The sequence below is a fragment of the Argentina silus genome, assembly GCF_951799395.1.
Source record: "Argentina silus genome assembly, chromosome: 2".
Lineage (NCBI taxonomy): Eukaryota > Metazoa > Chordata > Actinopteri > Argentiniformes > Argentinidae > Argentina > Argentina silus.
The window spans coordinates 14,817,983-14,830,667 of record NC_139656.1 but is presented as its reverse complement, the minus strand read 5'-3'; the positions used below and the strand labels follow the sequence as shown (position 1 = coordinate 14,830,667).

General features: G+C 43.4%; 1 protein-coding gene across 6 annotated transcripts in view; it reads left to right on the top strand.

The window, feature by feature from the left end:
• Positions 1–12,356, top strand: part of sox6 (SRY-box transcription factor 6) — a 154,114-nt gene extending 141,758 nt beyond the window's left edge. For 4 of the 6 annotated variants that reach the window (XM_083697319.1, XM_083697318.1, XM_083697317.1 and 1 more), the window contains 3 exons: positions 3,628–3,861; positions 5,332–5,548; positions 6,713–12,356. In XM_083697319.1, coding sequence (XP_083553445.1) covers positions 3,628–3,861; positions 5,332–5,548; positions 6,713–7,019 — 758 coding nt within the window. In that variant the 3' untranslated portion in view covers positions 7,020–12,356. The remainder of the gene's footprint in view (positions 1–3,627; positions 3,862–5,331; positions 5,549–6,712) is intronic. The other 2 variants (XM_083697321.1, XM_083697320.1) reach the window with 1 other exon arrangement.
• Positions 12,357–12,685: the final 329 nt, after the last annotated feature.

Genomic DNA, 12,685 nt, shown 5'->3' with positions numbered 1-12,685 from the left:
TCACTGAGGCACATCCACCTGAGCTGAGCGGATTCCTGGGTGACAGTCGGTGTGTGTGTGTGTGTCCTCAGAACAAAGCCAGGGAGAGAGGGGGGGGGTGAGAGGGGCGGAGAGAGAGAGAGGGAGGCTGGGGCAGCACAGCCCTCTGGCTCCGTGTGGTGTATGGGTCAAGTCTGAGCCTGCAGCGATAAACCGCTGGGATTCGCTACTACTATCTTTCTCTATCTCTGTTTTTTCTCTTTCTTTTTCGTCTCTCTCTACCCCTCCTTCTGTCTCTCTCTCTCTCCCTCTCTCTCTCTCCCTCTCTCTCTCCCTCTCTCTCTCTCCCTCTCCCTCTCTCTCTCTGTAATTCATGCTGTAAATGACATGACAAATTAAAAGGAGATTCTCATATCGCTCCGTCACATTGAGCTGCAGGCCTCATGAATCACAATCAATTCTATTAAGCAGCCTTTCCCTGCTTACCTCCCCCTTCCCCCTCCCCAACCGCAACCCAGAGGGGGGCGCCCCTGTCACTGCCAAACATCTGTATTTATTTACACAGTCACACACCTAACTAACTAGCTTCCCCAGACAGCCTGCTCCAAAAAAACATCAATTAATGCTAATTTGTAAAATGTCAGAGCTGTGTTGTGTCTTTTTATTGAAGAGAGAAACAGTATTGTTGTTGTAAATTGCATGTTGGCTGTTGTTGGGTGATATAATGCTTGGCATAGCAGGTGCTCATTGCTGGCTCCCTGGCTCCCTGGCTCCCTGGCTCCCTGGCTCCCTGGCTCCCTGGCTCCCTGGCTCCCTGGCTCCCTGGCTCCCTGGCTAACTACCTAGATCCAGCAAGAGAGAGAGAGAGGCAGCACAGGGAGGGACCTCTCTTGTGTCCATGCCAGACCCCTCCAGAGGGTCTCGTGTCAGTGATGGGCACTGCCCTCTGACCCCCAAGAGGAGTGATAAGACGTGGGGTGGAGGGGAGACCTTCAGCTGGCTCCTAGTACCCCAGCCACCAGCCATCATTCCCGTGGTCTACCCACCCAGCCCCGCTCCCCCCATGAATGACTAACATACAGAGCTCTGGTTCCGGGCCCCCCAACAGAGCACCTCCTGCTCAATACCCACACAATGTCAGGATGCTATACAGCGATGTAGACAAGCTCTAGATGTACCTTTCACGGGTTGTGGAGCAGATAAGAACTGGAGAGAAAGATGCGTTCCTCCTCCTCCTCCACCGCCCTGCAAAGTGAAGCAGGATCCATATCGTTTCACAGGCTTCATCTCTAACCACCTGATTGAAGTGTTTTGTTTCCTGCATGGCGGCATCGGTGGTTAGCGGGACGGGGGGAGGGCGCTTGTTGTGTCCCCCCTCCTCGTAAGAGGCTCACCTTTACCCGTACGCCATGCATGCCAGTATATAAATTGCTGAATCAGTGTCAGTGGCAGAGTAATGGCACGGTGGGCATCGTAAATTAGAGGCGAGCGATCCCGGGGCCGCAGACACTGGCTGTCGTGTCTGAGTGAGCGCCGCGCTCCTGGGCTAATGAATACCTTCATCTGGCCCCGGCAGTCAGCAGATTGCCCTGCGTTGATGGATACTGTCAACCGCCCCGCCACACCACATTTCATTGCACAATAAACATGGCTGTCAAAACCAAACAAAGTGAAATCAATTTATCCTGTACGGTGAGTGCGTGCTAAATGAAATTAATGTACTTGGCGGGGGTGGGGGGGGGGGGGTTGGGGGGGGGCAACGGTAGTGTATTATTCCTGGATCCTAACAGCTTAAAGCAGTAGGCAAAGTCTTTTTCTACAGTGACCAAGTGCACAGGTGTGTGTGTGTGTGTGTGTGTGTGTGTGTGTGTGTGTGTGTGTGTGTGTGTGTGTGTGGATGTATGAGAGGGAGACGGGGTGAGAGGGATTCCTTAGACTTGATTCCTTAGACTGATGCCGTGGAGGAGGAGGTTGACTGGTCTCTCCCCAGGCGTCTAAAGTAGGATGATGGTGTGAACAGTATGGTGGAGGGCAGGGAGAGAGGAGAGGTGCAGGGAGATGAGAGTAGACAAGCCTGACCGTCAGATGGCAGATATGAGTCTAGCGGAGGAGGCTAAATGACAAGAGCTGAATCCCCCGGGCCCGGCCTGATGCGCCGTGACGCTGTGAAGAGTCAAATTGCCCCGGCCTCTCAGATAAAGGCGAGCCTTTCTGGATCAGAAATGTGTTGGTATGGCTGTTAAACATGAGCTGGTGTAAATGAATTTGGAGGTGCCTGACTGCCGGCCTATGGACCCAGCCGGGGCTGGGGGAGAATAGGGCCTCGTGCTCGACAGCTGGACCCCAGTCGGAGTGCATCCTAGCCCCAGCCAAGCCTCAACCGAGTCCCAGGCCTCAGTCTTAGAGATCAGGTGTGTGTGTGTGTGTGTGTGTGTGTGTGTGTGTGTGTGTGTGTGTGTGTGTGTGTGTGTGTGTGCATGCTTGCTTGTGAGTGTTCAAGTGCGTGAGCACTTGTGTCTAACCCGCTGTTCCCTTCGAACAGTGTCATAGAGATAGTTAAAGCCCCTGTATCTAAAGTTTTAATCCCTGTCTCTTCCTGCCTTACTTAGCAGCTGGTGTCTGCACTGTGCTGAATGAGGAACGAGGGGATGTGTGACTCGTGAATTAATCACACTGTAACACTGTGCGCCATCACTCATTAAGAGTGTGATTTTGTTTATCAACTGAAATAATAATAGAAATCAAACCCCAGGTAATGTGTGCCAAGACTGCGAGAGGAAGTGTCCTAATGAGAACGCTTCACATGTGGATGATGAAATATGCATGAGTCATCCCAAGCTTTCTTTTCCAGATTTCACATCATTAAAGATGTATCATAGCATATGGAAAGCTTTTTTTGTCTTATTTTTCAAGCCTTGTTTATCAACATGTTTTTGTTTGTTTAAATATTCATACGGCTTTTATTTAATTCTTTCACATCTTACATATAAAAGGAAGCAAATGCGCATGCAAACAGAAATCATTATCAGTCTGATGTACAGTTTAATATGGAGGGAAACTCTCACATGCTGATTGTGAATGGCCTGATTGAGAAACAGCACTTTGCAGCAGAGGTCCTGTGAGTTGGCATACACTCTCGTGTGTGTGTGTGCGTGTGCGTGTGCGTGCGTACGTGCTTGATTGAATGTTTTTTTTATAAGAACTGCCTCACACCATTATTTGTTATTTAAGTTGGCGCTCCTGCATGTTTTATAGAAACTTTTCGGATGTCAGTTTAAAATGTATGGGGCCAAATATAGAACTGTGAATGCTTGCAGAAAATATTTAACAGGCATTTAAGTCAAGCTCCTCTTCTTTTGGTTTTGGATATATTTTACATTCAGATGGTGGCTCCCCAACACTCGCACAATATCCCCTTGTTCTGCATGTAAAAACATGGGTCGTCTGGGCAATCTACTCCATCAGAGAGGAAGCTAGAGAGCTACATTTTCCCCACAGCGGAGCGTGAACTCTCGGCCTGGTCTGAGGCCAGTGCCAGTGGTTGCAATGACAGCGGATGGGGTAGTGGGTTTTGAATGTGGCTCCTAGCAGTGGATTAACTCATTGCCTTGCTCTCTCCTCTTCTTGTTTGTACTCTGGTGTTTCCAGGTGTTAAAGGACTTAATGGCTATGCAGATAAACCGCAACAGTATTATTGTTGGCCAACAGGAGGCGCCAGCACTGCCGAAGCGCGGGTCTACAGGGAGTCCCGGGGACGGAACACCACCGAGCCCCACATAAAGAGGCCCATGAACGCCTTCATGGTGTGGGCCAAGGACGAGCGCCGTAAGATCCTCCAGGCCTTCCCAGACATGCACAACTCCAACATCAGCAAGATCCTGGGTAAGATTTCCTTCCCTTCCCTCATTCAGCTAACACTCTCCCTTCCTCCACCCATCACAGTGTCTATGTAGGCGTCTATGAGCTGTCCTGTGTTAGGCTAGGAGGACTGTGGTTTTCAAACTTTAGAACCAAGTTAGAAGGAATAGAACAGTCAGCCTTGAATTAGATGAGGAGACTTGCATGAAGAACAGCCTTTCAACGTTTCTGAAACAAGTGTGTTTGGGTTGTCAGTGAATAGTGGAGTGAATAGGCCTACAGAAAGGACCTTGTAAAAAGGCAAAATAAAAGAAACCTCTCCCCTTAATAGAGAGAAATATTTTTTTTTCATATTTGTCCATGGAACTCAATGCTCTCTATAACACTAGAATGATGGAGTGAAACCATTACAAGAGCCCAATAACATCTTCCATTTTGAGAACCCCAGTGCCCCCCCCCCCCCCCCCCCAGCTGTGCATAAACACTGGGCTGTTTGGCTGTTGGCAATAGTGATAAACGTGTTGTGTTTAAACCACTATGTTAATAACAAGAAGAAACAGAACGCCATTCATGACACAGTGCAACACTGTGAAGGCCAATGGCCTGGCCTGTAGAATCAAACACTTTACTGTTCACCACCGCAACGGTCCAGAGTTGAGATCTACAGCCCCCCTCAGTGATATGTTGAAAATATTTTCCCTAAAATGCCCTAGTTTTCCAACTGCATTTTTTTTTACTCAGACTGTATGAAACCTTAGAGTTAAATCTTTTTAATTAGGTCCTACTCATTTATATACAACAGGCCTGTGTTAATCAGTGTTAGCTGCTCTCTGCTGATGACAGCCCACTGTGGTTAATACCTGTCTGTGTGTACGTGAACATCTGTAGCCAGTGCCAGGGGGAGTGGGCCCAGGCCTCTGGCGTGTTGTCTGATTGGCCACAGCGGCTCAATCAGCCTGGCCATACAGATGGATTTACTGCACGTCACCGGCCGTCAGTGTTTGTCATGAAAAATGACGATGGCTAAATGGATCTCGTCCCCTCAACGCTGAGAATCAATAGATCAGGGCTGTTAAAAGTGCCGTCACCCAGGCCAGGACACAGAAGAGAGAGAGAGAGAGAGAGAGAGAGAGAGAGAGAGCAGTATTTACCAGCCATGGCGTTTCTGTTCACGTGTCCACAGTCCAGCCCCACAGCAGAAACCCCTCAGTTCATAGGAAAAGAGATAACAAAATATTGCCTCAATTGCAATTGTTAATTAATTACTTTAATTCAGTATTTTCTCTCTTTTTAGCTATTTTAAATGTAAACTTACATTTCACACTTACACCTCTTATTAATATCTATCTCTTCTTTACACCTTTACATGATGTTAGAAATCCTTTTAACACTGTGTAAATCTCAGTTGTGAAAATCGTAGTAATACAATATGCTTGTGTGTGTGTGTGTGTGTGTGTGTGTGTGTGTGTGTGTGTGTGTGTGTGTGGTTTGTAGGCTCTCGCTGGAAGTCCATGACCAACCAGGAGAAGCAGCCGTTCTATGAGGAGCAGGCACGCCTGAGTAAGATCCACCTGGAGAAGTACCCCAACTACAAGTACAAGCCCCGGCCCAAGAGGACCTGCATCATCGACGGGAAGAAGCTTCGCATCGGCGAGTACAAGCAGATGATGCGCTCGCGACGGCAAGAGATGAGGCAGTTCTTCACTGTGGGGTAGGTGCACAGTGAAGAACGCCAGAGCTAGAGCACAGGCGCGACACACACAGACACACACACAGACACAGACACATATACACACACACATGCACATACACACAGACACACACATTCAGGCACACCAGCAGAATGACACTGTGGCTTTTTGCCTACAGACAACTATCTTCTGTGCTGTGCTCTCACTAGAAGAAGGTTGTAGTGTGTGTCAACTGTCAACTGAGCCCCTGAACCTCCAATTAGCTTGATTGCTTAAATACTCATTCAATTACTTTATACAGCCCTCACAAAATATGTTCATGAAGAACCAAATTTCCTTCATCCAAAAAGATGTGTTCTTTTTTTCTTCTGTAGTGTCTATAGTGAGAGTTAACTGCAATTGAAATCTTTTTGTGGGGCATTAATGATTACATATTTCCACATCCACTTTTTTTTTTACCGTCAAGTGTTTTTTAATCGTAGTGATTTATCAATTGGAGACAATAGCAGACTGCAGGCGGAGACATTATTACAGGATATAAACCATAAGTATAGATTTACAGTGGGCCGGAGGGCAGGAGTCGGGAGCTTTAACATCCTAATTTACTGCGTGTGGTCAGCGAGCAGAACCCTTCCCCAGGTGTTCCCACGTCAGCCATAAGCAACACGGTCGCTGGGGTATCAATCACCCTGTGAAACACCCAGACGAGAGAGCGCACTAACCACCAATTGGCTTTATGTCACCAATAAACTGGGTGCCGTTTCAAAACGACTCAAAATGGGGCTGTCAAGAGAACCTCTCCACTCTCCCTCCCCAAATCATTTTCACAGATCCGTTGGCTGAGAACACACCTCTGTGGAGAACACTTAATCCAGCGTTCTCCGTTTAAGTAGTGAATCTGAGGCGTCTTTAGGGTTGACTAGAGTTGCACACACACTTGTCAGCATTCTTTCCATGTGCTCATCCCCTGTTATTCTGATTGTTTTCCTCAATGCATATTTGAAATGAAGCTTTTTTTTCTTTTCTTTTTTTAATGTTTAGACTGACTGATGAGCTGAAGCGGTTATGAATTTATGGATTTGACTGTGACTATGGAACAGGAACAAACTCGTCTAATAGTCTCTCTCTCTCACTCACTCTTTCTCCGTCTCTCTCTCCTTCTCTCTCTCCCTCTCTCCCCACAGGCAACAGCCGCAGATCCCCATCAGCACCAGTGCCGGCGTGGTCTACCCTGGGGCCATAACCATGGCGACCACCACGCCCTCCCCCCAGATGACGTCGGAGTGCTCCAGCACGTCAGTGAGTCCGGAGCCTGCCATCCCCGTCATCCAGAGCACCTACCACATGAAGATGGAGCCCGGGGCCATGGTCAACAGCAGCATGCCCATCAACGGAGGACATGAGATGGACATGTACGGGGACTTTGAGGAAGAACCCAAATCGGACTACAGCAGTGAGACTGAGACACAGGAGCTGGTCAGCACCAACTGAGGCCTCTCTACACAAGAGCCCACATTAGCTAACTACACACACTCATTATGGAGAGAGCCCAGAGGGGAAGACTCATCTGAAGGAGGAGAAGAAGAAAAAAAAAAAAAAAAAAAACAACAGAACGAAATTGAAAAAAAAAAAAATCTTTCTGATGATATATCATTTAGGAGCCTGCATGCACATGTGGCTCCGTCAGAATCAACAGCTATTGGTCTTAAATGTTTCTTAAAAAGTGTGTGAAGCAGTTTGGTTGTGTTCATTTCAGATTTAGTTTTTTTTTTTTATTCTCTCATTGTTTATCTTTGTGTTTTGATCATGGACATTTACACAATTAGGTTATTGCCTATAAAACTTTGGATGACAAGACTTGAAATGTAACATTTGATATGAATCCATAATTCTTACAGTCTTACTTTTTATTCCTATGATATACATATGATTTTTCTCTTCAGTTAAATGCTTTTAATAGATGACATTACTGTTTATGATGGGAGTTAATATTCTCACTCAGGTATGCTGTGCCAGCCAACAGCTTGTGAATGTTTGAAATCTGAATTATTTGAAACAATTAAGAGAACAAAATATTAGAAATTTATTATTTACTGAAACAGAGTAAATCCACAAGTTTGCAGAGGGAAAGCATCAGACTCCCATTATTATGATGCTGATAATTATTATTATTATTATACATACTGTACAATTTTGTGCAGACGTGCCAAACATTTCAACTTTTATTTTGTTTCTTAAATCTTACATTTTCGAGTCTTGAGGGAGAGACTACATAAGTCTTAGACAATCTCTTGATATCTTAGTGCGGCTTCGAAATCCAGTCTTTCTTCAATTTACCCTACTATAGTGAAACACTCAGGAATCTGGAGGCAGCATGCTGTGTCTTGGACAGAAAGTGATGGGATGACTTTGGTGTGGTTGTTTGTAATGGCAGCTGTTCTCCAGGGAGACCAATGCAGTGACCAACAGGCCCATTTCACCAGCCCAGTCCCTGTCTATAGAGAGCTCTGTAGGACTCCCCTCTCACTCTCTGCTCTCCAACTCAGTCTTACTCACCAAGTTCTTAATCAGAGTGATTGTAATCAGGCCAGAATGCCAAAGGGCCAAAGGCGTCCAATCTGTGGGATTGGAAAGGCAGTGAAAGGCAGCTTTGGGGGCATTACAATCACAAATTGCTGTTGTACAATGTGTAGCTACAGTACATTCTGTTTAAACACTTTAGCCCCCACTGGGATGGCAAGTTTAAAGCCTTTGGTCTTAAAATCTTAAGTCTTATTTAGACATTGTAAATCTTAAATTGACACGACAAAGTCTTAAAGCAGAGCATGGCCATTCAGTTCATGCGAAGTGTTGATCATTGCAGTAGTCTTAAGAGAGAAGGCAGTGTGTGAGGATATACTGACGAAATTTATATTTCAAGGAAAGTTAATATACAATATACATATAAAGTTATATACTTATAACCCTCTTATTGTTTACTTATTGTTATTACAGTATAAGTATTATGCTGTACAAACAAACAACCATAATTGGTCTTATTCAGAGCAGTATTTCATTCATAAATAAAAGTCTATGTTAATGCACTTCTAATTACTACTAACAATTAGTACTTTATTCTTTCTTTGCATTTAACCAATATTTTGGTTTTAGTTTATTATGGCCAGTTGCAGATCTTAGATGAAGTGAAACACAAATCTTAATGTGTGAACAAATCTTTTTGGCCCAATCCGATATTTCGAGAATATTTTCGTTGAATGCCCTTCTCCCAGGCATTTAGTGAAGAATGAAGAATATATTATTTGTTTTCTATGTTGCATAATCTTATGACAATCTTATGTCCATTGCAAACAGACAGCAGAAACCTTGAGGCACAGCTAGACACAACCAGTGGACAAGGCCTCACTGTCCACAATCTGACCCTCCTACAGGACAGAAGGACTTAGTGTCTCCCTCTCCGCCCTGCACTGTATCCACCCCTGCCCATGGCAACCCTCACACCCAGGGGGTGCCATCTGGCTCGGAGTGGCAGGGAGCACTAGGCTGGGGAGAGAGAGGCTAACAATAAGTACGGGGCACGTAGGGCTTATTGTGCTCTCCATCAAAACGTGGGTTGTGAGGCCTCCGCCCCAGCTCCCGCCCTGGCCCAGTCACTAGGCGCTGGCGAGCAGATGGAACAAGTACATCAAGCTGTGGGGGATTATTAAAATGACTGACGAGTGGGTATCATCTCAAATACAGCATTATTAATGCATGAGCCCTGCTATTCTCCTCCTTTGCCCTTGAACCTGTCCATGTGAGAAGAGGCCCAGAGGTTTTACAAGGATCTAAGTGGCTGGTCAACATCCCTTCCCTGGCCAGGCCTCCCTCCCACTGCTGGTCACTGCATTACTCTCCCAGGTCTAATTGGTACAGATGGCTCTTTAGTATTCTTATCTTTCTCTACCCATTCAGAGCTGGCTGTTGTTCTATTGAGTCCACATTTGAAAGCATTTATCTTAAGTCTTAGAAGTTTTGAAGCACCTCATTATTTTTTTCCATTTCAGTTTATGTACTTTTTTTTGTAGGTTTTTTTGGGTTTGGTTGTTATTGTTGTTTTACGGTACAATGCTTTTTTAGGATGTCCTCTCATACACCAACTCAAACGGATTTCCCTCCAGGTCAACCTGTCTAGTATTTTTAAGCTGTTACTTCTGTTTGCTGGTTGATTGGTTGATTTGTACGTGATTTGTACATATTTTTATGACCATGCCAAACCAATTCAGTGGGCTGGTAGTTAAAAAAGGACTGTCGATGGGACTGAAACTTGACTGCACTTGTATAACAAAAAAAAACACAAAAAAAACAAAGAACTTATATCTCGCAAGGAGACAATGTTTCATAAGTGTTATAAGCACTGGATATAAATTGTATTTTTATCAATTCTGACTAATGTGAAGCTGTTGTACAAGAAAAAAACCTGAATGAACAAAAGTCACCAGTCGGACTCATGTGGGCTCGCTCTCACCGTTACCAGATCGGAGTCATTTTTCTGTCTACTTATTTTGTTTATTTATGCAAAGACACGTGTGATGAATGAACACTTTGTTTAAGCTCCAGGGCCGCCTAGGGGGGAGACAACGTGACAGAGTGAGCAGTTAAACTTGACGGAAGGCTTGCATAGTAACTGGTTAGCTGAGAAACACCGGACTTCAGAAGCGCATTTTATTGGTCACATGTTTTGTGTTGTATATTGTATTTGAAGCTATAGTGCATTTTATTGTATTTATTAGCCACTGTTGGCTCTAAAATTGTCAGTAGAACATAATAAAAGGACAATCAGAATAAAACAGATGTTTAATGAATTGGAGCTAAACAAAAAAAAGTTTATTGTTTTCAACAAATTCACCATCTCATTATAGATTTTATTGTAAATATAACATAGGACATAGAATTATATTTTTTGTGATTACTTAGTGAAGCATAAGTTATGTATTTGACTGTTATATTTCATTCTCTTTTCTTTTTTTTACATCAGTGTATGTTGATTCATGTTCTTAAAAACTGACAAGTCACTGTACCTCATGTAGATGCTGAATATTTCTCCCCGTTGAAAGAGAGCAGTATTGGACCTGTAGCTGGGATAAGTTAGGCACCTCACTTGCTTGCGTTTCAATGATCTCCCTCAGACAATTCAAGATAATTAATCAAAACCTCAATACCTGTACTTTTTTGGCTAGGACATAAAGAATAAAATATTTTTGAAAGAACTTCCATTTAATTTAATTACATGCACAGTCGGTACAATTAAGGTACTGTATCTTTCATCGGGACAGTGCTTTAAATTAATTTGAACAAGAAGCACTTACTATAACTTGTGTTTGCAAACCAGACTCCCATCCCATGGGAATGAGTCATCACCTGTGTTTTGTGTCTTCCACAGTCCTTCGTGGTTATACTGTCATGTGCCAAATCTGGACTGGGGGATGGATATTAGCATACACTACAAATACATTGTAATGACACATCTGCATGCCTTTGATGCATTTACCTGAACAAAGAGGCTTTTCCGAATTGAAAACATCAGTGAGGTTCTTTGAGAATTTAAATCTGAGGGAGTGTGCAAATATTTATTAGTTTTTATGCGGCACAATGCAGAGCCACTAGTGCGCATTCTCTTCTCTACTCTTTTAGTCTTTTCTATTTGTTGTGTTGCTGATTTTCTAAATGAACATGTTCATAAGGTAGCCTATCCAGCCATCAACAGTTGTATTCCTCATTACTTTGATTAATCCATCTGTGTCTCAGCCATGTAAATGCAAAATAGATCCAACAACTGAAGACAAAGCTTGTATGCTGTTTCAACATAACTTAACTTACTGTAATTATTTTTTTCTGTCATTGAACTTTGTGATGTATATGGTGGGAATGTTCTCTGTGTTAATTTAATCAGCACAATTCACTGACATGCTGGACTGACATGCTAGCTGCTGTTCAGAGGTGTAAATTTGCTGTTGGGGACAACATATACAGTTGTCAATGGTACTTTGCTTTTTAGATTTTTTTTGGTGTGTGTCTCTCAAGCAACACTGTGTGGCTCTTCTGTTGCTGGGGCCGTTGTTGTTTTGAAATTGCTGGCAGCCTGATACAGTTTTCTGCATAGAGATCCAGTTCTTGGCAGGTACCTAGGCCCATGGCAGGTACTGTTGGGGCGTAACTAGAGAAAATGAAATAGTGTCTGTTGCTGCTTTGAAAAAAGTTTTAAGTATGAAAATGTAAATAGTTTATCATAATATCTTGTACAGTCCAGTGTAAAGTTTTTAATTGAACTTAAAAAAGGTTGCCATCACATTTGTGTTCACATTCTTCTTTATACAGTACAAAGGACAGCTATTTGCTAAGGATATTAATTTTTTAAAAGAAAAATTGCTTGGCTTAAAAATGTAAACCAGCAAGTCTTTGGTTTCCATGTGCAGTATTGACGTGAGGTAAACTTAAGGTGAAATAATTCTACAGTGGTATGTATGGAGACCAGTCTCCTCTGTTTTGGTAGTATTATTAATACAGTATATCAAATAAAATACACCAGATGAGTGACACATTTGGGTGTATCTAGGCACCTTAGTAATGTGTGCAAATATCTAGGTTGTTTTCCCCACAGGATGCTTTTCAGGCATATTGTAATGTACCACCATCTTTCTATATGTACTCAATCCATTGATGTAACAAGGCAGGAGTGGGTGGTATGACTGCCTGTTTAAGCTCATTTACCTCAAGAGTTTCCTCCTTTTCCGTAAAAGAGTCAGAAATTGTGTGACAAAAAAACGTCTCACCATCACTCCATCTTTTGTACTGCTGTTGACACTTACAAATTAAAGAGACATTTTGTTTTAAGATCTGGGTCTATATTTTCTTGTGCATTGATTGGTTGTCCTTGTTGTATGTTTAATAGATAAAGTATGAAGTCTGATATACTAATAGCTGTTATTATAGTGGCTGGGAAAGTGAGAGATGCCAGGTTCAGAATAGTCTTTTCTCTGGACTAGATTATCACAAGACACTGTAGATGTAACTAAGTAGTGGGTGGCTACAGGCCAATATTTTTTTAAGGAATTTTGTAATGAAAGCACCAAATTTCACACAAATCTTAAGAAGCAAGAAGCATTTTTAGCTATAGGGCT